We start from the raw sequence: 24,298 nt of genomic DNA on the forward strand, positions 1-24,298 counted from the left end.
GCCCAGGGGTTGGGGACCACTGCTCTAACCAACTGAGCTACCTGGCCAGGGCCTCACACTTATATTCTTAATGGGCACTGAATATTAATTAAAATACAAAATAATGAGTAAGTAAGTGCACTAATGGAAGAACACCATGACTATAAGATCAGGATAGAATGAAGACAAAAAATAAAAATAAAAACTAGTTTTGTAGGAAACTTAGGCTGGTAAGGGCTGACAAAAACTAAAGAGGAGAAATGAAGGGCAGAGACAGAGCAAGAGAGCTGCAGGGTGTAAGTCGGATCTTAGTGGTGGGAATAAAAACTAAGGTGCAAAATCAAGAGGTGCCTGAGAAAGTTCAGAAAGAATCACACATCTGAGGCGATGCTCATCTGACTGGACTCCAGGAGGAGCAGGAGCAGAGCATGCTGGGAGAAAGCCGGTCAGGGCAGGGAGCTCCGGGACTCGCCTCTAGTGGGAGGGGTCTGCGGGGCAGGCAGAGTGGGCGGTTGCCATGGAGACTAATGACCACTTTAAAGAGAGATAAGAGCAATGTGTGACTGGGAGGGGCGTGAAACCCCACACTCTCTTGGCGGGGGGCAAAGAGGGATGAGACAGTGCAGAGGACAAGTCAGCCATCACCGGATGTACGTGCGCTTTCCCTAATTAATAAGATAAGTCAGGAGGCCACACAATAATGGCAGTAATCAACAGTATCAAATGCAGTTAGAGACGGAACAATGGGTGTGGCCTCTCTGATTTGTTTATTTCAAAACAAAACAGAACTGTGTGAACCTCAAAAGAGAAGTTTCTCTCCAGCAGTGGGGCAGAGAGCAGGAAATGGGGAGCTGAAGTCAGAGCAGATGGTGAAACGAGTCACCCGGTTTCTAGTAACTGGGTAGGAGGAACGCCAGCTTGCGAGGAAAGAGAAATTTGTATTGGGATCATGGGCGGCGACCTCTTGTTTCCAAGCTATGTCCCACGTCGAGTCTCCATTGAGGAAATCCGATTGCAGGGCGGATGACTGATTAACTGATAAAACAACACAACAGTGTTGTCTGGATTAACTTGTTAAGAAAGACTGGCACCTCTTTCTACTTAACCCCAGGGACAACAAGGGACAACAAGGGAAATTGATAAAAAATGCAGGGAAATCTGAAGGTGCAGACGTGAGGGCTGGGGAGAAGCTTGCATCGTATCAGTTCACGGGCCCGATGCGCTCAGGGAGCTGAGCCAGAAGCCAAGTTGTGTGTTGGGACGGGGCTGGAACTGAAGAAGCAAGAGCGGCGTGTACCCAGCTGGACATGGGTGAGTCTGCACGGAGCGAAGGCCGCCCTGGCTGCTGGTCGTGCACAGGGCTGGGAGCAAGAGCGGCGTGTACCCAGCTGGACATGGGAGAGTCTGCACGGAGCGAAGGCCGCCCTGCCTGCTGGTCGTGCACGGGGCTGGGAGCAAGAGCGGCGTGTACCCAGCTGGACATCGGTGAGTCTGCACGGAGCGAAGGCGGCCCTGGCTGCTGGTCGTGCACGGGGCTGGGAGCAAGAGCGGCGTGTACCCAGCTGGACATGGGTGAGTCTGCACGGAGCGAAGGCGGCCCTGCCTGCTGGTCGTGCACAGGGCTGGGAGCAAGAGCGGCGTGTACCCAGCTGGACATGGGTGAGTCTGCACGGAGCGAAGGTGGCCCTGCCTGCTGGTCGTGCACGGGGCTGGGAGCAAGAGCAGCGTGTACCCAGCTGGACATCGGAGAGTCTGCACGGAGCGAAGGCCGCCCTGCCTGCTGGTCGTGCACAGGGCTGGGAGCAAGAGCGGCGTGTACCCAGCTGGACATCGGTGAGTCTGCACGGAGCGAAGGCGGCCCTGGCTGCTGGTCGTGCACAGGGCTGGGAAAACCACGACTGCTCTTTCCTACCGGTCTCTGAAATGGGACAACAAAGACTTCTACAAGCGACTCCTCATCAGTAGCCTACGGCAGCAACTTTCAAACGGGGTGCCAAAAGACTTTAAAACATGCAATACCTGACTGTTTAGTCAGGGGCATGGATCTCTTTTCCCTTAGATTGTCAAAAAAAAAAAAAAAAAAAAAATCACAACAGCCAAAACAACAATAGCCATCCAGGGTGAATGAATCAAAACTGTTCCTATTATTTTATTTTGGTCAGATCAGCAAAAAATACATTTTCCGGTGTGCTGCAGAATGTTCGTAGTTTATATGTGCCGTGAAATGGAAAAGGCTGAAATCGCTGGCCTACGAGGGCGGTTTATGCCAGTTTTCTGTAGAAAATGTACAAGTTTTCAAGTCGCCATTTGTATTACGTGAGCATTAAAGCAACCTAATAAAATAGACCACATATTCCCAAAGGTATCCACTCTTTTGACTGGGAATTAAAACACCCTCAAATGCATAGTTGTAAGTAGTATTAATGATTGGAGATCAGTACCAAAGAATTATTCTATTATTTATTCCTTGAAGGACCCATTTGTTTAGCTGAGAAAGACTCCACTGGACAGCCACAGATGTGTGGTCACCCGTGCACGGTCAGCCCACGGCTGTCCTGTGTGGAACGGTTCATCTCCCCTGTAAACCGAGTTCCGGAAATCTCCAGATCAATTCCTTTCTTTCTCCAGATAACGAACATCACAAAGACTTCATTGGTAAGGAACTAGGAGGATGTGTGCCCAAACCCTGGAAGGCCTGTACACCACAGAAATTAAGATAGGTCTCTGGACCCAAAAACCCTTAGAAGGAACTGAAGTTAATGAACTTCAAGTCAGCTCTGAGCCACCCTTACTTCTTTAATATGAGTGATTAGCTCACGGCTCGGTCTTCTAGCTAAGCTCTAGTGCAAAATAAGTGATTAGAAAGGTTGCTAAAATGTGTGTGTTCACAAGGATGTAATCATGGTGACTAGGTCCTCAGGGCTAAGTGCCCTCCTTCTTCATGTTTCCTGATATTTCCACAGTGACCTAACAGTTGTAGAATTTTAAAATGAATAATTTAATGTTCTTTTCAAAGGGAGTTAAGAACGCCCTCTGAATGCACTTCCTTTCCTCCCAAATGCTAACAAGAAATCGATGTCGATGCAGTTCTCTTTCTGATGCAACAAAATAAAGCATTCCAACCTCCCCAACACTCTTTAATTTAAGTATTTAAATGCAAACCCAGTCTACATCATCTTCAAAAAAGTAGTAAAAGCCACTTTAAAAAAATAATAATAAATTTCCATAAGGTTTTTATTTTAGTTCATCCATAAAGAACTATAAAAAGTGTCTTTCAAACAATATTTTTGAGGCTGAATTCTTCAACGTACCACACTATTCTGTTTAGAATAAAATAATTTCAAATAAAAATAGCATGTCACAAGCCTGGGGCTGGGTGGAGGAACAGGTATGCACTTATACAGGGAGGCTGAGTTGCAGGAACAGAAACAAGTAGCTTCTTCTCATTAGTAACATCACCTGAACTGGAGTGAATGTTTCTTTAAGTCAAGAAATTAAGAGGCCCTAGATGGTTTGCTAAATGGATAGATCATCAGCCCAGCATATGGACGTCCCAGAATCGATTCCTAGTCAGGGCACACAGAGAACTAGTTTGCGTGTAGGACCCTGGCACCGAGGATGGCCCAGTTAGCTCAAGCATCAGTTTCAGGCACTAAAAATAGCTTGGTTGATTCAAGCAGTGGCCACAGGCGAGGGTTGCTGGGTGGATCCCAGTCAGGGCACATGTATGAGTCTGTCTCACAAAAAAAATAGGAAGCCCCTTTGATTTGTATAGGAAATCTTCATTCTAAAATAACTTACAGTCCACGGTATGGTTAAAATGAGGCCTTTATCCAACAAACTCAATGCATCCTAGGAGCATAGCTGATGTTAAGATGTTTAACTGGGTAATACTAGTCCTCTGTTTTCAAGCACAAACACTCAAGACCAGAATAGACATATAATTGGATCAGCAGAATTAGCACCCTCTTCTACTAAACCCCAATGTCTGAGACTCCTGACTTAGGAATTCATCTTTTATCTAACCTAAATTTCTATCCTCTAACAGGAAAAGCCAAGCCAGGTGACATTAGTAAACTTAAAATAGAGGTATTCAATCAAATCATTCAGGAAGGTCAAAATGAGCACATTTACAAACCGTGTTAAAACTGAAATAGCCTGAGAGGCAATCAGATGGTTTAATGACCTCTCCATCCCCCTCCTGCCACAATCTGGTTCTGAAGGGACCACAGTTCTACCATGTCAGGACACGGGCCTCTGGCTTCAGAGTAATCTCATTCAAGCAAATATTTTCAGGTATGCAGACAACCTTTGGCAAACTTGGCAAAACAAAAAATCAATTAAATCACTTGCATGTAAAAATTCTGGGGTATAAGTTTATTATTCTAAGTCGTCCCAGTCATTGAAAATAACCAAATCAATAGAACCTCCTCATGGTCCCAAAAGTAATACATACAATTACAAACTTCATGTATTGTTGTTTATTAATGAGAGTAATAAGTAAGTGCACAACTTACTCCAGTTCTATTCATAGGACAATATAATTCTATAACCTGAGACAACTCTGACTTAACAGATTTTAGTCACTTTCATAGTCAAGTGATCTCAATGGGTAATTAATTGGCAGTCAGTCATCTTCCAACAAGAAAATGTTTGTTATCAGAGAAGTTTCACCGACAGGTGCAGTTGAGTTGAAACCAGAGGAAAGAAAAAGTTCATTCAGATCAAGACCTGGAGTCTTTACTGTACCCTTCAAATCCCTATTCATAGCCTTCTAGGAATTTGGAAATATAAATTCTCAATCAAGTATATGATTTAAGTATCCTGAATTAGTGCTCCTGTAATTACAACACAATTTGTTGAAAACAGTGATGGTTTTTTCCTCACTAGTCTTGTCTCATCTCTAGACCTTAGAAATAATTCAGAGACATCCTTTAGGGTTTACAGTTTGCTGCAGAGGCCAGTACGACTCCTGTGTTCCTGAGAGAAGTGTGGCCGTGCTGCTCCCGGCACTCGCTCTCACTCCCCGCCTCAGTGTGAGCAGTAGGGTAGGTGGTTAGGGTTTACAGTTTGCTGTAGAGGCTTGTACGACTCCTGTGTTCCTGAGAGAAGCGTGGCCGTGCCGCTCCTGGCACTCGCTCTCACTCCCGCCTCAGTGTGGGCAGTAGGGTAGGTGGTTAGGGTTTACAGTTTGCTGCAGAGGCCGGTACGACTCCTGTGTTCCTGAGAGAAGTGTGGCCGTGCTGCTCCCGGCACTCGCTCTCACTCCCGCCTCAGTGTGGGCAGTAGGGTAGGTGGCGTGGAGACTGTGAGGTGGGGAACACTTCGCAATAGCGCACAGTAATTACAAATGCAGGCTCTGGACCAGACAGCGTGGGTCGGAATTGGGTCTCTAACTCTCGGCCTCGCTCATCCAGAGAACAGACACAATAGAGCATCTACTTCCGAGAGTAGCTGAGATCGTAAAATGAGCTGACTCATGACAACTAAGAAATCAAACACTGGCTGGTCTTATTCTGAAGTGTACATAGCAGAAGAGTTCTGTCGAAGTATAATTTTGTGTCTCCAAATCAACAATAAGATTTGTTTATCGCAAGAGTCAATTTTTAAAATAAAAATAACCTAAAACCTACTTTTCCAAGAGTTTAATATCAAACTGACGCCTCTGGATGACTAACAAATCAGGATCATTAACTGACATTTCTGAATAATGTAACTCAAATTCACAGCTTGGTTTCAAATTCTTAATGCCAACAAAACTCCTGTCAGTTTAAATCAGCGCTCCGCAAATGTCAGCGTGCACGAGGAGCACATGGACGTCTCATTAAAATACAGAGGAGGGTGCACCCAGGGTTTCTGCCTCCTCGGGGCTGGTTTGGTGCTCAAGAACGTGCATTTCCCAGGACGGCCCAGGTGAGGCGTCCCCGCTGCTCTGCGCTTGGAGAGCCATCGCTGAAGATCAACAAACGCAGAGAGACGCACACACCTCTCAGAGGAAAGAAATAGCTGCAACGTGTCTATGACAAAGGCACAGATCCACCCAAATGGTTCTCTGGCAACAGAGAGCACAGTTAGAAACATCTGTGTCCATGCACATGCACACACACAATATTTGTATTAAGGTAAGAGTGATTTCAGAATTCCTGAATTTAATGATATATTTCCCCAAAACCAAAAGCTATGTTGAAAGAAAAAAAAATCCTGTTCTCTGTAAATTCTGTTCAAAGAGAGTATAAAGGACACTTGAGGTAATAGTCTGGCAAAGAATACAACTGGTTTTCTTTCTAATGTAATTTTGGAATCCTAGGATTTATGATGGGAGGAAGCTGTTTCGCCTAGAAAAAGCTGATCAAATACAGATTTAAAATAATGACATTATTAACCAGAAAAAAACCCACAAAGAACAAAAGACTTACCCTCCCTAACAAGCACACATTTGGAGTTAATATAATTACGTGTTACAGCGTAAGGTATGACCCGGGGTTCAGGACATTAGGTTTACAGGTAAACAACCATCTAAGAAAGCTTGCGACTTTCTCCAGGAAGCCGACTTCAGAGGGCTCAGATTTATCTTTTGCATGGGAAATACCCCAAAGAACTCATCCAGCATCAACTATATGGCAGGTTTCAGTAAAAAGCCGCAAGATTTTAAATTGCTTTTTAAAAGATGACTTTTTACCCAACCTGCCCCGCATTTACCAGAAAAATAAAAGCAGAAGTCATAAAAGTGGCCGAGCGGAAACCCAGTGTCTGCAGAGCTTCGAGTCTGCAGCGTTTAAAGGTAATTTCTGATGGCCAAGTCCTCTCTTCCTCTTTTGCTCTGTTTCTCTCTAGAACCCTCAAGATTGCCTGACGGACACTCAGCAACTTCTCTACCTTAAAGAGTAACGGCGGAGCTAAGACATTAAAAAGGAAAACGCCAGAGGCCTGTCTGCAGGCAGAATTAACTACCCCTTACAGGAAACACGCACACCCTTCAGCATCAACAGAATAACCAGGTAACCTTAGATCAGATGTCCTTGACAAATATACATATTAACACTATGATGTCTATGGAAATTTTTTCAAGTTTTCTTAAAATTAGAAATCCTTAATAACCATATCAATGCAAGCGCTCACTTGGGATAGAAATGAAAATAAAAGCCGCAATAATGGTGTTAGAGATAACCATTAAGTTTATTTAAAAAATTTATGCAGAGCACTGAAATATAATAGAAACGGACTTAGGTATTTTACCTTGAGTGTAAAATGAGATTTAAATAGAGGGAGAGCTGAAATTCTCAATAATATCAAGAATACTTGTTAAATAAGCTACAGCCTATGCAAAATGAGTATTCCCAAAAGGAGAATTTTAAAAACTATTAAAGAATATACAACCAAGAGCAAGTAACAGTAGCAAGGACAGTTACCGTCGGTGATCTGCATCAATTAAACCCTGTTTCCGGTTTGTCTGTTTTAGGTTAAACAGGTCAGAAGTAAGGAGAAGTTGAAAACTGAAGCTACTACCATTGTGCCAACATGAATCTTAATTGTTTTAATTTCGGTAACCAAAGGATGGAGAAAAAATAATAATTCGGTTGACTTGGGAGGATTTAGTTCTCCCTTTATTTGTGCTATTGAAGTTTTTTACATGGAAGCTTTTAGAAAACTTTTTAGATATTTGTACTTTAACAGCACTGTGTATTATATTTAGGAATGCTATTTTATGAAGTCAATTCCACTGTCTTTAATGAAATGCAAGTATTACAAATTGCACTTTAAATTTCAGAACTTAGATGCCGGAGAATACATACAAGTTAACTATCAGTTGTGTGTGTGTGCGTGAGCGTGCGTGTGTGCGTGCGTGTGCGTGTGTGTGTGTGTGTGTGTGTCTGCTCGTTTGTTTTCTAACTGCCTGTTGGGTACAATAACCTGTGGAATCAGACCGGGACGTGGTTCTGGTCCTTCATCATTATATTTGGAGCTAAAGAACGGGTCCCTGTGAGGCTGACTTTCGAATGAAATACAGAGGCAGTCATAGCTTTCAATTATAACAGGAAATTTTCTTTCTGATTCAGTACTTTACTTATTTAATTCAAATGGGCAATTATCAGTCATTTCTCCTTAGAACTCTTTGATGGCGCCACTAGAGTAAAGGAAGTCCAGGAATAGGTATGGCGTAGAAAAAAGTGGATAGAAGCAAAAAAAGGTAGAAGGCATGAAGATGAGGCTGGCGCGGAGCCAAGCAGCCCCCCCACCACCACCCACGTCCACGTCCTTCTTTCTTTTGTACAGAAATACACGTGTGTTCGTGTCTAGGATCAGAAATGCTCTATGAGAGGCAAACAGCCAACAAGTCAGAAATACAAAGCACCCCCTTCATGTAATGCTGACCATTTTATACTTAGCTGCAGACAGAGTATCTGCCCGATGAAATAATTATAAGATGCAGTTTTCTGTATTCTTACTGGTTGCCACTCAGACGATCAGAAACCCTGGTTTTTAAAGAAGGCTCTCTAACAAGTTAGACACGGAGGTAAGAGCGAATCTGGGACCAAATATAACCTCCTCCCCAACTCGCCCCCACAGGCATCAGAGGAGAGACGCAGCCATGGACAACCTCACCTCCTCGGGCAACAGCAGCAGCAGCCCGTGCACCCGGGATTACAAGATCACCCAGGTCCTCTTCCCGCTCCTCTACACGGTCCTGTTTTTCATCGGACTCATCACAAACAGCCTGGCGATGAGGATTTTCTTCCAAATCCGCAGCAAATCCAATTTCATTATCTTTCTGAAGAACACGGTCATTTCCGACCTTCTCATGATCCTGACTTTCCCATTCAAAATCCTCAGCGACGCCAAGCTGGGCACGGGCCCCCTGAGGGCTTTCGTGTGCCAGGTGACCTCCGTCGTCTTTTACTTCACCATGTACATCAGCATCTCCTTCCTGGGACTGATCACGGTCGACCGCTACCAGAAGACCACCAGGCCGTTTAAAACCTCCAGCCCCGGCAACCTCCTGGGGGCTAAGATCCTCTCTGCGGTGCTCTGGGCGTTCATGTTCTTGCTCTCTTTGCCGAACATGATTCTGACCAACAAGAGGCCCAAGGACAAGAACGTGAAGAAGTGCTCTTTCCTCAAATCAGAGTTTGGCTTGGTCTGGCATGAGATTGTCAACTATATCTGTCAAGTCATTTTCTGGATTAATTTTTTAATTGTCATTGTATGTTACACGCTCATTACGAAAGAACTCTACAGGTCATATGTAAGAACCAGGGGTGCAGGCAAAGTCCCCAGGAAGAAGGTGAACGTCAAAGTCTTCATCATCATCGCTGTGTTTTTTATTTGTTTTGTCCCCTTCCACTTCGCCCGGATTCCCTACACCCTCAGCCAGACCCGGGACGTCTTCGACTGTTCGGCCGAGAACACCCTGTTCTACGTGAAGGAGAGCACGCTCTGGCTGACGTCCTTAAACGCCTGCCTCGATCCCTTCATCTACTTCTTCCTTTGCACGTCCTTCAAAAATTCCTTGATGAGCATGCTGAGGTGCCCCAACTCTGCCACGTCTGCGCCCCACGAGAACAGGAGGAAAGGGCAGGATGGAGGCGACCCAAGCGAGGAGACTCCGATGTAAACAAGCTGAAGTCGCAGTCTATCTACTAGTATTTGGAACTCCTAAGAGGAAAAACACTATGTGAAAATACTAATACTGACTAAAAAGCTGAGTTAGTAACAGTGACTCTTGAACCAACAGAAGACTACAGAAGTGATTTTCACTTACTCTTCCAGTATCAAAAGCTATCGTAAAATGTAGAAAAAGGAACGAACATGTAGCTGTGGAGAAAAAAAACAAACTGTATCCAATCACCATGCGGCGTGCAAAAAACTAAACAGAATTCAAGAATTCGTTAGAGTTTTGGCAAAATGGGTAACAATATAGTAATACCTACTGTAATTTTTAAAAATACATTATTGATCACAATGTTATAATCAATCTATGATATATAATCAACTGAAGGATGATAAGTCTTATTAAGTCTCCTGACCAAAAATGATACTTACTAAAATGCATAGAATCCTAGACCCCTAACCAAATGCTGACTTATTATGATAATCATTATAAAAATTTAAGTACAGGGTACACACAAAGAATAGTAACTACTAACTTTTACTTATTAGCAAAGACCTAAAGGATTTATACTAACTGAAATGGTAACAGAGTGGACTGAGTCCTTTTTTTTAATGTTCATTAATATACAGTTGTATGGAAAAACCTTTTCCATACAAAGTGTAGAAGAGCAAATGAAGCTATTGAAATAGAAGGGTTATTTTTCTGACAATCTAGTACAAACAAACACACTGCCTTAACACTAGAGAAATCAGTTTTACTAATATTTTGACAACTTTAGTAAACACAACACCATCACTGACTTCCTTTTATCAACTAGCTTCTAGAAACTACATGCAACTTGGGTGAATACCATTTCCCATGGTGAGAAAAACATTAAATATAATTATGCATTTGCACAGCATAGCTACCGATAGGAAAGTGATTAAAATGTTTGGACTTACCTGTTTGTTATTTGTGTATATAACAAACTCTACATTAAATGCTAAATCGTACTTTGTTGGAAATCTTTTATTCAAAGACATTGGAGCCCATGACTCACCCCTGTCTACCCCACATCAAATACCAGACCCATTTAAGAAAGAAAAGCTGCCAACACACTGCTTGTTTTATGACACAATATTGGGAAAAGTCTCTCTCTCTCTCTTTTTTTTTAGGATTTTATTTATTGATTTCTTTAGAGAGAGAGGAGAGACAGGAACAGGGAAGGGAGGAGCAGGGAGCATCATCTCATAGTAGTTGCTCCTTATGTGTGCCTTGACCGGGCAAGCCCAGGGATTCGAACTGGCGACCTCAGCGTTCCAGGTCAACGCTTTATCCACTGCGCCACCACAGGCCAAGCCAAGGGAAAAGTCTCTTCTGAAGGTGACATCTCACATCAATTAGATCATATGTAAATAAAAACAAAACAAAACAGGTCAGACTTAAAATGTCTGATTCCAAACAAGTGACTGATTCCACTATTTTCTGTATAAGCAGTATACACGACACACTGTGAGTCTGACCTCATGTATCTGGTCTCTGCCCCTCAGGGGTGATGCTCAAGCAGAAGGCAGGGGTCCCGGTGGCTGTCTGTACTCTCGGAGACAGTAAGAGAGGGCGAGCAGCCGCAGAAAGAAGTTCACTGAACTTCGATAACAATGGATCGCCTCCAAGCCCCCCGTGAGTTCTGTGGAGCGGAATTTCAGTACAAAACCAAATTCATTTAACTCTCTCCATGGGTCTGGTCTCCAGCAGCTTCACTTCCTTCTCCGGCACTGCTACCGGCGAGCACGGGGTGTCAGCAGAGATGCACCCAGACAGGGTCACAACACATGAGTGCCCCGCGTCCCGCTGGGACAGCAGCTGTCCGGGCCACGCAGACCAAGGCAGTTTGCTCTGATGGCACGTACACACGTGTGTATGTTCTGTAAGAACACGAGGGCCTCTGAGCCGGAAGAGAAACGAGAGCTCACATATCTGACCGATCCACCCCTCCATCCACCCAAGGCGGGGTCAAGAGTGGGTTAAGCTGAACCCACCCCAGTGCCAGGACCGCATGCAGTGCCTGCGGAGAGACCGCAGGGTGGGCAAAGACTGACCCGAATCATCTTTCCTTTTCACCGAGATGACAACTTTCACAAGAGAAGGGAAACCAGGAACGCTAATGGTATGATGGTACTTTTGCAAAAAAACCAAAACCCAAAAACAAACAAAAAAACTAAAGTGTTTGAAACTACTTATGTTTTTATATATAATATAAAAAGTTTAATTGAACTCTAAATCACACTTTATTGGAAATTCTTTTTCAAAGACGTTAGACAGGATGTACTCCTATATCAAATATCAAACTGAACCCCCTCCAGACAGACTGAGAGATCAGTAACTATGGAGTGTGCATTATACACAGAGCACGTCACTATCTCCAGCTCAGGAATTTTAATACACACAATATATCCCACATTTCACAATAACTTTAAAAAACAAAAAGTAAGCGAAGTTTTGTAGGCTGCACTCCAGAAGTCATCAAGTTCAAAAATGAGACAGACACAATGGACCGTTGCCACAGCCCTCGTGGCCCGCAGTCCTGCGATGCTGGTGACGGGCGGGGTCTCCCAGGGCTCTCTCGGAAGCAGTCTAAGGCAGGGGCGGCACCCGCCCTCGTGGCCCGCAGTCCTGCGGTGCTGGTGATGGGCGGTGTCCCCCAGGGGCTCTCTCGGAAGCAGTCTAAGGCAGGGGCGGCACCCGCCCTCGTGGCCCGCAGTCCTGCGGTGCTGGTGATGGGCGGTGTCCCCCAGGGGCTCTCTTGGAAGCAGTCTAAGGTAGGGGCGGCACCCGCAGCCTGCCCGCCGGGTCGAGCCCACTGTCTGTGGCCTAAGAACGGCTTTCACCCTTCCAAATGTTTGCAGGGATAAAAATCAAGAGTCAAAAAGCTCGTGTTGCATTCGAGTGATATGAAATTCAAGTTTCCGTGTCCATAACGAGGCTTATGAGGACACAGCCGCGCCCAGCCGGGTTTTATGTCTGGCCAGTTCCCTGCAGCAGCAACTGGGTTACTGAGTACGGAGTTGAGCTGGAGAGGATAGGGTGGCAAAACCTAAATGCTCACGAACCGGTGCTTTAGAAAAGAAGACTGACAAGCCCCGGGCGAGAACTTTACAAATGGGAGGAAACCCCTCACACAGTGCAATGCCCAGTCTTCACGCACCAGGCTGAGTCAGCAGCTCCGCACTGCAAACAAGGGCGGGTTCTAGGGGCTGACTCAGGTGACCGTGGCTGCCGGTCCTGCCCTCAGTGGGGGCACAATGACGCCAATGGGAACCGAACAGTGGAAATACACTTACGAGTCAGTAAGGAAAGAGAGAGATGCTTGACCTGTGGTGACACAGTGGATAAAGCATCGACTTGGAACGCTGAGGTCACCTGTTCGTAACCCCGTGCTTGCCCAGTCAACGCACATACGAGAAGCAACTAACAGTTGATGCTTCCACTTCCTATCCCCCTCCCCCCTTTCTCTCCCCTTCTAAAAACCAATAAATAAAATCTTTTTAAAAAAGTGTATATATATAAGAAACAGCCCAACTTCTTAAGACATGAAAAAGGGGCTTGAAAAATAAATTTCTGGGAGAAATACAAATAGACAATAAAAATATAAAAAGCTATATACCACTAATAAGCAAATCAATATATTCTTAAATGACATGGCTTTTTGGCACCTATACGTTTAGAATTGATTTAAAAGATGTTTAATAGCGGTGTTGTAGAATTCCACTCAGCGAGGCCGTAAACTGGCACAATCTTTCTGGAAAGTTATCTGAAATTAGCATTCTACACTTGATGCGTAGTTTTTGATCCAGCATTCCACTGCTAGGAAACTTACTATAAATATGTCAGAACGCACAAAAACATATGGACACGTGCGTGCTCTCTAGTACTGTTTTTAATGAGAAAAGAATGGGGAAAGATGCCCATCAGTAACAGCTAAACTATGATAACTACACAGTTTAACATCTTTTAAAAATGAGAGAAGTCATCATTCACTAACATGAAATGAAAGACCCAATATCAATAAATGTAAATTCATATACTTCCTCGCCATTTACACGTGAGGAGGATTAACTTTCAATTCCTACTACATGCATGCCTGTATTTGAATTCTTTAAACTTTTGCAATAAAAATATGTAACTGGATATTCACGCAAATATGTTTCAGATATTGTGAATTGATTCCTTGCTCCTAGTTAGATGTATAGACTTTATAATGTTGAATTTAATAATAGGCACAGATCGCTACATTTGATGTTAAATTGCATAACTTAAGTTTATTATTACCACTCGTGGTCAATCCAGTGTGGAATTTTTAAAACTATTTCATCTAACCTGAGAAAGTACCATGGTATACTCTGACGGGAAGTAACAGGCTCTTCTGTGAGTGCAGGAGTTCCCCTTCGGACTTGCATTCCGAATGAAAGCAAACACTTCCTCATCGTCTCACATATTATTTATATGGGACTGGTTACCACATCGACAGGAACCTTCAGACTGCGATCTCTGATCCAAAGGAAAATCCCGAAGGAGACTACCAATGATAAAAGTAGCTTATTCCCATTCTGCAGACTCCTAACTTCTGTTATATCTTCAACTCTTTCCTGATCATACTGCTTTGAACCAGTTTCTGTTTTCACCCTGGCACCTCACTTTAAGGCACCTCACTCATCAGTTGGTTATACCCAGCTCAAAAGCTCCAGAATTTGGCAAATGATTTCACATTCAACTTATCTGTGCGCCTTCCGACAGTCAGGAGAGGGAGGCAGGTTCTGAGTACGGGCTGGGGAACCCAGACTGGGTGGGAATATTTGCAGGGGGCCCGGGCTGCTTGATTTGGAGCCAACTGCTTAACTTCTGCACTTCTATTTTCTTGTCTGTAGAGCGAGACCCACCTCTGAGTACTGTTGTAGGAATTAAGAAAGATCATATGTCACATAGAACAGCATAGCTGGTGTAATGTTACAATTTTTTACTATTATTTCCTTGGAGCCCAACAGGATTTTAAATGTTTTGTTTCATCCCATTTGGCAGGCACCTCGGTTCTGGGCCCTTCACTCAGCATCTTTGCTTCTTCCCTTGTCTTTCATGAGATATTCCAGCAGTTCTACACAATGTCCCACTTTCCTTTCCATTTCACTGAACAGAAAGCGTGCTGACAGCCTGGCCTGTGGTGGCGCAGTGGACAGAGCATGGTCCTGGAATGCTGAGGCCACTAGTTTGAAACCCTGGGCTTGCCCGGTCAAGGCACATGCAACAAGCAAGCAATGAACTAAAGTAAAGCAACTGTAATTCTTGTACTCCCAACCTCTCTCTCCTTTCTCTGTAAAATCAATAAATAAAATCTTAAAAAAAAAAACAAAAAAAGAAAAAAAACAAAACAAGCCCTGGCCGGTTGGGTCAGTGGTAGAGTGTTGGCCCTGTGTACACATGTCCCGGGTTCGATTCCCAGTCAGAGTACACAGAAGAAGCGCCCATCTGCTTCTCCACCCCTCCCCCTCTCATATTTCTCTCTCTTTCTTTCTCTCTCTCTTTCTGTCTCTTCCTCTCCTGAAGCTATGGCTTGATTGGAGTGAGTTGGTCCCAAGCACTGAGGATGGCTCCATGGCCTCTGCCTCAGGCGCTAAGAAGAGCTCCATTGCTGAGCAATGGAGTAAGGAGCCAGATGGGCAGAACATTGCCCCCTCAAGGGCTTGCCGGGTGGATCCTGGTCGGGGCGCATGTGGAAGTCTGTCTCTGCCTCCCCTCCTCTCACTAAATATAAAAAAAAAACATACTAACAAATGTCACAGGCATCCTCCTCCACACTTGGTGAATGTTCACCCATTTTATTCCCTTTATAACACAATAAAGCTGATACTATCATTTATTTTCATGTAAAGAGGAGTCAATGGTTTCATGGAGAGTATAAATAATTCGCCTAGGGTCACAGGAAAAGTAAGAGTTAGAATAAAGAATTGCACCCAGGAGCTCTAACTCCTAAGCAAATGCTCACATCTGCTGTGAGGGGCAGCAGCTCAGAGACACCAGACTATCAAGGGCAAGAGACCTCCCCCAGGGACAACTGAGGAGAACAAAGAGAAGGACAACTGATACATGGTAAGCACATGAACATACAATACTGAGTGACCTGTTGAATATGTTACTATGATGAAACATTTTGAAACCTACCACATTTGAAAGAGAGTAAGCTTCCTTAACTTTAGAAATGGACACTATTTGAGTTCCTCTTTTGAAAGTTTCTCACACTTTGGCATTTTGAAATGTTTGAGTTTCCAGTTTTCACATTATGAAATTACCTCGTACAGCATTTCCCTGTTTGAATTGAAACTATTCCAAACCTTCAGGGGTCCCCAAACTTTTTACACAGGGGGCCAGTTCACTGTCCCTCAGACCGTTGGAGGACTGCCACATACAGTGCTCCTCTCACTGACCACCAATGAAAGAGGTGCCCCTTCCGGAAGTGTGGCTGGGGGCCAGATAAATGGCCTCAGGGGGCCGCATGCAGCCCGCGGGCCGTAGTTTGGGGACGCCTGAGGTAATGGATTTGAAACCTGTTGGGAAATTTACATTTAATTATGTAGGTCAAATCCCTCTACTTAAAAAATAAAAATAAATGTTTGCTTGTTGTTATTCTCTACTGAAGCAAACAAAAGCACATACTGTGGCCCTGGCCAGTTGGCTTAGCGGTAGGAAGTCCTGGGTTCAATTTCTGGCCAGGGCACACAGGAGAAGCGCCCATCTGCTTCTCCACCCCTCCCCCTCTCCTTTCTGTCTCTCTCTTCCTCTCCCGCAGCCAAGGCTCCACTGGAGCAAAGTTGGCCTGGGCACTGAGGATGGCTCCATGGCCTCCACCTAAGGAGCTAGAATGGCTCCGGCCTCAACGGAGCAACGCCCCAGATGGGCAGAGCATCGCCCCCTGGTGGGTATGCCAGGTGGATCCCGGTCGGGCGCATGCAGGAGTCTGTCTGACTGCCTCTGATTGCTTCTAACTTCAGAATAATACACACACACACACACACAAAAAAGCATATACTATATTTCCCCATGTATAAGATGCACCTTAATTTGGGGGCCCGAAATTTGAAAAAAAATATATTACATAAACTTATTGAACTCAAGTTTTATTTATCATAAAACTCATACAACTCCTCATCACTGTCACAACTCCTATCCATGAGCTTGTCCTCATCTGTGTCTGATGACGAATCACTGTCTTCCTCTATTGCCTCGTCCTCAGCTCCATCTATGGCATTTGAAATGCTACACCTGGCCGGTTGGCTCAGCGGTAGAGCGTCAGCCTGGCATGCGGGGCACCCGGGTTCGATTCCCGGCCAGGGCACATAGGAGAAGCACCCATTTGCTTCTCCACCCCCCCCTCCTTTCTCTCTGTCTCTCTCTTCCCCTCCCGCAGCCAAGGCTCCATTGGAGCAAAGATGGCCCGGGCGCTGGGGATGGCTCCTTGGCCTCTGCCCCAGGCGCTAGAGTGGCTCTGGTTGCGGCAGAGCAACGCCCTGGAGGGGCAGAGCATCGCCCCCTGGTGGGCAGAGCATCGCCCCTGGTGGGCGTGCCGGGTGGATCCTGGTCAGGCGCATGCGGGAGTCTGTCTGTCTCTCCCCGTTTCCAGCTTCAGAAAAAAAAAAAAAAAGATTAAAAAAAAAAAAAATGAAATGCTACAACCCCTGTAATAAGACGCACGCAATCTTTAGACCTTGAATTTTTCAAAAAAGGGTGCGTCTTATACATGGGGAAATATGGTATGTTTAAATTGTGCTCCATTACATTAATGAAATCCAGTATCTATATTTCCAAAAATCAATTTGAGTCAAACACATATTTTTTAAACTGTATCACCGTTGGGTAGATTCAACTAAACTCATCAGGCATCCCATTGCTTCGTGCTTAAAAATGTCCAGTGGGTTATGGAATTTTATTTCAGAAACCCAAGCCAAGTAATCGAAAAATTCTCGATCAACACCCAACCCTACAGTCTACTCCAACTCTGTGGTAAAACTTTTATAAAAAAAATATGAAGTGAAACTCACCACAGAGAACTCCAAATTCTCTCATAAGATCTCTAAATTTCCCCTTTCCTCTCACCTATCTGGCAAGAAAACAACTCTGTCACAGCTTCTGTCTGTACAAAGGCAGCTATTACAGTCTTTCAAACTTGAAGAGAATTTAAAGAAGAGAATGGATAGATCTTGGCCCAAGACTGATTGATGACATTCCTTAAGTCTTTAGCACTTCGTATATTTATATAACATCAAAAACAGGTAAGGTTTTCAAAAATGGTTTTCTAACTAGTGAGATTTTATACCTCCATTTAAATCTATAACTTAAACACCACAGTAGTGAGTGATTAACATTTTTAGTACATTTTTATACAGCCAGCACTATTGTAGGCTCTCATTTCATCCTCTGAGCAAGGCTATGAGATGTATACGCTATTATTAAACCCACTACACAGGTGAATGTACTGTGGTCCAGGGCCACTAAATTATCAGTCTCTAATCTAGAACCCAATCATTGGTGGATGTGGGATTCTGACTCAAAAAAACTGGGTCTATTGGCCCTTAACTTGTAGCAAGTATGTCATTTTCTCTCTCAGAGATCGAAAGAGCATAGGACTGAGATAAATGTTTACACACAGACCATCACACCGAACACAAACTTCTGGGGGCAAACACTACAGGGGTGCGGATGATGATTCTATTTCTGTGATTTCGGAGTCAACTCCGATCCCTGGCTGTAATTTGGGGCTATTTTCTTTACCTTTCTGCCTCACTAACTACAAGACGCCCTGAAAACTGCACTAAGCAAGTGAGTGAAGGGGATGAAGCTTCAGGAAAATTACTGCTGAGAAAATTTAACAGCAGCTAGTTTATGCGAGTCACAGCACATGAGCTGTCAAAGAGGTCTCTTCTCAGAAAATGCTCCAATGGCCTGCATGTGAAGAGAGCCCAAGGGATCACGTCACACCCGTGAAATGAGGAAGGAAACCGGGTACAAGAAAGAAGGACACTTGCTTCTCATGCTCCTTGCAGGCTGGCCTGTGACTGCCCCGCTCGGAAGACGGAGCCGAGTGTCCGCCCCAACGCAGGTGAACTGCAACTTCTACTGTAAGTGTGCTTGCTTACAAAGGCAGGCTCTACAGGGAGAAAGGCTGGAAGGTTAACATTCTAAACCACAGATTATGGCGTGGGGAATTATATAACGTACAGCAATCTGACATGAATTATTACTTCTTAAATGGGGTTTCCTGTTTTACTGCCACGGTAGAAGTAACACTTGTGAATGATGTGGGGTCTGTTAATCAGATTTCATAACGGTGTGAAACAAATGGCACAGTGACAAGGACTAAAAAAACGTGTCATGTACTCTAAGAATGCTAGTCAGAAATGTGTGCCTTCTCAACTGAGCCACCGGATGAGCTGATGTCGATACATCAGGTGTTAATAGGCTACAAACCTAAAGTAAGTTTTGGTCTTCCGTTTTTAAGTAGCAGTTTGTTTTACTCTGTGTATGTGTTTCCTGGGGACAGCTGACGCTGGAAATCATGAACGCCACGGAGGCGAAGGGCTTCAACGGGTCTGAGCGGTGCCCGCGGGACACACGGGTGGCCCAGCTGCTGTTCCCGGCCGCCTACACGGCCGTGTTCTTTGCCGGCATCTTGCTGAACACGCTGGCCCTGTGGGTGTTCGTCCACATCCCCAGCTCCTCCACCTTCATCGTCTACCTCAAAAACATGCTGGTGGCCGACCTGATCATGACGCTGACGCTGCCGCTGAAGATCCTCTCCGACGCGCGCCTGGGCCCCTGGCAGCTCAGGGCCTTCGTGTGCCGTTACTCCGCGGTCATCTTCTACGTGACCATGTACGCGGGCATCGTCCTGCTGGGCCTCGTCGCCCTGGACAGGTTCCTCAAGATCGTCAGGCCTTTCGGGAAGTTCTCCGTGCAGAAACCGGCCTTTGCGAAGACGGTGTCGGCCCTGGTCTGGACCCTCCTGTCCCTCGTCTCCCTGCCGAACGTCGTCCTGAGCGACAAGGCAGCGACGCCGTCCTCTGTGAGGAAGTGCGCCTCCCTGAAGGGGCCCCTGGGGCTGCAGTGGCACCAAGGGGTCACTTACATGTGCCAGGTCATCTTCTGGACCACGCTGGCCCTCATGCTCCTGTTTTACGGGGTGATCGCCAAAAAAGTGTACGACTCGTACCGGAAGTCGAAGAGCAAGGACAGCAGGGGCAGCCGGAAGCTGGAGGGCAAGGTCTTCCTCGTCGTGGCTGTCTTCTTCCTCTGCTTCGCGCCCTTCCACTTCGCCCGAGTCCCCTACACGCACAGCCAGACCGGCAGCACGGCCAGCTGCAGGCTGCAGAATCAACTGTTTCTAGCTAAAGAAACAACTCTCCTTTTGGCAACAACCAACATTTGCATGGATCCCTTAATATATATCTTTTTATGCAAAAAATTCACAAGACGGCTATTATGTATGAGAGGGAGAAAGTCCACGGCACCCATTCAGGGCAATTTCACCAGTCAGACAGAAAATATAACCCTAGCCTGATAACTTTTATTTATGGACTAGATCTCCAAAGACACTCTCTTTGGAAGTTACATGTAAGCAATAAAGAAGGATGAAAACAAATGCTTTCTGACATTGTTATCCTGATGTACAGAAAGGATTATATAAAATTTAACTCCATGTATCTGTTCATAAACGGAAGGAAGTATCATTAAGAGAATGCAACAGAAAGCAGACGGCCACTAGAGGTCACCTTTTCGAGAACATTCACAACATTTTGGGAAAGATTTACTGCGGATAAAAGAACGTGGGTGTGTGAAAACTTCCCCTCCAAAACGCCTTCTCACATTCTTTTATGACACATAATTCACACAACACTACCGATTTTGTATTCCAAAATGTTGATACTTGTTGATTTAATTAAAAAACCCACCACACACCTTGAAAGTTCTTCAGTGAAAGCTGAAGTCTAGGGGTTGAAAGGGATGCTACATCCCACCCATCCAGGGCGCTGAAGGTGGTCGAAAGGCCGCTGAAAACCCTGCTGAAGGAGCCTCTCCTTCACATTTACAAGAACCTCTTGCACCACAGGAGGCACAAGCACCGCTGGTAAGTCACATAGAATACTATCAATATATTGCTACACTTGCTTACAGACCAAGTGTGTACAGTTCAAGGGCAAGAATGAATACCATATTATTCTTTCTTAGAACTCCCCCTCTGCCCAGAAATACTCTAGTGGTGGTTGACTATGCCGGCTGCTGAGGGAAGCCTGCCTGGGTGCGCCACCTCACTGGTTAAAGGAATCACTTCTCCCAGTGTCTGTGGCGGGGCCCTGCGGTCAAGATGCCCTTTACGAGGTCGCTGTATTCTTGACTACAGCCCCCAAAGATGGGTAGGCTTTCTCAAAGGAAAACATGCTTTGAAGACACAAAACGTGTCATTTTCCCCCCCTTGGTAAATCCCATAATCCTCCCCCTAAAGACCTTGGGTTACAAATGTTTTAAATAGGATATGTCAGTATGATGCTATTCTTGGTGCAGATACAGATGGAACTGCTGACCCACAACCAATAATATCCATACTGGGATATTTTCCAAAGAAGGGAGCCCTACTTGTACTTATTTACCTCCATAGTTTATCCTGGATACCTTCATGGTTTAAAACAAACAAACAAACAAAAACCCCGACTACAAAGGGGTTACCTGGTGTCCGGAGGCTGACTTAGCGCTCCTGGGAAAACGCAGAGGAAAGTCCTGCGTCTGCAGTGGGCTTCCAGCTCCCACCCCGTCCCCGGGGGGTGCGCCTTGGGCCTCTTTGCAGTGGGCTTCCAGCTCCCACCCCGTCCCCGAGGGGTGAGCCTCGGGCCTCTTTGCAGTGGGCTTCCAGCTCCCACCCCGTCCCCGGGGGGCGCGCCTCGGGCCTCTCTGCAGTGGGCTTCCAGCTCCCACCCCGTCCCCGGGGGGCGCGCCTCGGGCCTCTCTGCAGTGGGCTTCCAGCTCCCACCCCGTCCCCGGGGGGTGCGCCTCGGGCCTCTTTGCAGTGGGCTTCCAGCTCCCACCCCGTCCCCGAGGGGTGAGCCTCGGGCCTCTTTGCAGTGGGCTTCCAGCTCCCACCCCGTCCCCGAGGGGCGAGCCTCGGGCCTCTTTGCAGTGGGCTTCCAGCTCCCACCCCGTCCCCGAGGGGCGAGCCTCGGGCCTCTTTGCAGTGGGCTTCCAGCTCCCACCCCATCCCCGAGGGGCGAGCCTCGGGCCTCTTTGCAGTGGGTTTCCAGCTCCCACCCCGTCCCCGAGGGGCGAGCCTCGGGCCTCTTTGCAGTGGGCTTCCAGCTCCCACCCCGTCCCCGAGGGGCGAGCCTTGGGCCTCTTTGCAGTGGGCTTCCAGCTCCCACCCCATCCCCGAGGGGCGAGCCTCGGGCCTCTTTGCAGTGGGCTTCCAGCTCCCACCCCGTCCCCGAGGGGCGAGCCTCGGGCCTCTTTGCAGTGGGCTTCCAGCTCCCACCCCATCCCCGAGGGGCACGCCTCAGGCCTCTTTCTAGGTACCCAGGGCCCTGAAAGCCCAGAGCCTGCCAACCTTTCCAGCATTGCCCCCACCTGCACTCCTGTCCCCGGAACTTGACCCCCTCGTGCAAATGTGTCACTGCAGGAGTGTGCCACGCTCCTTTCTGTCCCTGTGCCATGGCACGTGTACCTTTACCTCTGACCCACCCATGAAACCCTACATTGCCAACCCGCAGTCCATGAAATCTCGGGTGGCCAGACCCCCCACCTCACACCCCACTACCCCCACCCCGGTCATGCCTCCGTTACTGGGCTTCTTGCCCTGCTCGGTGATGACGTGTTCTCACACGCACCTACTCTTTTACTTATTTAACGCCTACACACACTTCTGAGGGCCGAGGCTGTGTCTCATTGTGCAACCAATAAATATTTAACAAATAAGCCAGACTGGTTTTATTTGTACAGACTAGAAAAGCAAAGGGCAAGTCAATTCTCACTGACAATTTTATTATCGGAAAATGATATAAATCTGTTGAGAGCTCAAGCTCTTTTCAGTCGCCTTGTGGTGGCGTGAACACGGGGCCCCGGCACGGGGCGGGGGGCACTCCCGGGCTCTCTAGTGAGTGCTTGTGAGGGGACGCAGGACGACTCCACAGCGCGTGGCGTGAACACGGGGCCCCGGCATGGGGCGGGGGGCACTCCCGGGCTCTCTAGTGAATGCTCGTGAGGAGGTACACAGCGCGTGGCGTGAACACGGGGCCCCGGCACGGGGCGGGGGGCACTCCCGGGCTCTCTAGTGAATGCTCGTGAGGAGGTACACAGCGCGTGGCGTGAACACGGGGCCCCGGCACGGGGCGGGGGGCACTCCCGGGCTCTTTAGTGAATGTTCGTGAGGAGGACGCAGGACGACTCCACAGCGCGTGGCTCCGTGGGGGCTCGTGTCACACTCTGTTTTAGAGCTACTGACAAATGCTCAGCGATGCACTCGCTGGTTCCGGTGAAGTAAGACGTGCGGCTGCAGCATATTACAGTCCCTGAATCTCTCCTTTCAGCAAGTCCTTGAACATGATTCTCATTCTCTCAGAGAAAAGCAGTAAACCACGATAACGGCGAGCGGTCTCACTCAGTCCACTTCACGTTTACGGGGCGGGGAGGGGGGCGGGCGGGGAGGGGCACACGCTAACGCTGTTACAAATAACTGCGTCTAGATAAAGGATACAGTTTTCACAAAGCTCTCTCAAGATAACAACATTTCCATAGCAAATCTGTCCTCCATAAATACAAATATTTAATTCTATCAATAACATTATGATCAAAATCAGAGTGTAGAAAAAAATAATCTAATAAGAACTTAAGAAGAGGCATATGAAAGCCATCTTAAAAATCACACAGAACACAAAACAACCATTTGAGAAGAGCTTCCCAAACTGGCAATCACAGATAGCAAATTCTAGAACAGTGGTAGAACAGAATGCTATACCACAGCCATGAATGACACCGAGAAAAGAGTCCAAAAAAAAAAAAAGAAAAAAGAAAAAAATCTAGCTTTGATATAGTGTGTGAGCTTAGAGCACAACTAAGAGCTTTAGCTAAAAGCTAAATGTAACTACTTTTCCTGGGTGAGGCCTTCTGAAGGGCCCCGGGGCAGGTGAAGGGTCAAAGGGTATTGCCCCATAATGAAGAATTCTTGAGAAACCAAGAATAAGTACTGTCAGTGGGGGAGGACGAAGCAGACTAGCACAGTGAGCTCCCAAATCACAGAAGTTAGAAAGCTGAGGTCAAGTCATCACCAATTAGAATCTATAAAAGAGCCTTTTGATCTTATTAAACCCAGGCCTGCATATATTTCATGTCCATTTAAAAAAGCAGATCCTTCCATAACTTTCTAAGAATGACTGTCACCCCCAGGTAAACTGTATTTCTCCAGCAAATTACAAGATCAACTTTCACAGGGGCTCTTCACAGAACAAAGCCTCCCTAGGGGAGAACCCGCTAACCCACAGCACCAAGGGAAGCGCGTGGGTAGGAGCCAGCAGCTCCACTAAGGGAAGTGTGGAATTCACAAACCGTTTCAAGTGCCCACACACAAAACACAACTTTCTCAGTTTCACACGGAAACCCACAGGGGCAGGCAGGATGAATACAGAACACTGGTGTTCAAAGCAGCAG

General features: G+C 46.3%; 3 protein-coding genes across 3 annotated transcripts in view; 2 read left to right on the forward strand and 1 right to left on the reverse strand.

Moving 5' to 3' along the window:
* The window catches only part of MED12L (mediator complex subunit 12L), a 363,243-nt gene that overhangs the window by 97,813 nt on the left and 241,132 nt on the right, over positions 1-24,298 (reverse strand). The gene's annotated exons all lie outside the window — the stretch shown is intronic.
* On the forward strand, positions 6,816-10,581 carry P2RY12 (purinergic receptor P2Y12). The gene is made up of 2 exons (XM_066347604.1): positions 6,816-6,977; positions 8,548-10,581. The coding sequence occupies exon 2, from the start codon at positions 8,570-8,572 to the stop codon at positions 9,590-9,592; it is 1,023 nt and encodes a 340-aa protein (XP_066203701.1). The 5' UTR covers positions 6,816-6,977; positions 8,548-8,569; the 3' UTR covers positions 9,593-10,581.
* On the forward strand, positions 18,413-21,252 carry P2RY13 (purinergic receptor P2Y13). Its single transcript, XM_066347187.1, has 2 exons — positions 18,413-18,732; positions 19,155-21,252. The coding sequence occupies exon 2, from the start codon at positions 19,170-19,172 to the stop codon at positions 20,169-20,171; it is 1,002 nt and encodes a 333-aa protein (XP_066203284.1). The 5' UTR covers positions 18,413-18,732; positions 19,155-19,169; the 3' UTR covers positions 20,172-21,252.

The sequence above is a fragment of the Saccopteryx leptura genome, chromosome 8 (assembly GCF_036850995.1).
Source record: "Saccopteryx leptura isolate mSacLep1 chromosome 8, mSacLep1_pri_phased_curated, whole genome shotgun sequence".
Lineage (NCBI taxonomy): Eukaryota > Metazoa > Chordata > Mammalia > Chiroptera > Emballonuridae > Saccopteryx > Saccopteryx leptura.

Excerpts from the sequence above, each read along its gene's own strand:
- P2RY12 (XM_066347604.1), top strand. The coding sequence starts at position 8,570 with ATGGACAACCTCACCTCCTCGGGCAACAGCAGCAGCAGCCCGTGCACC.
- P2RY13 (XM_066347187.1), top strand. The coding sequence starts at position 19,170 with ATGAACGCCACGGAGGCGAAGGGCTTCAACGGGTCTGAGCGGTGCCCG.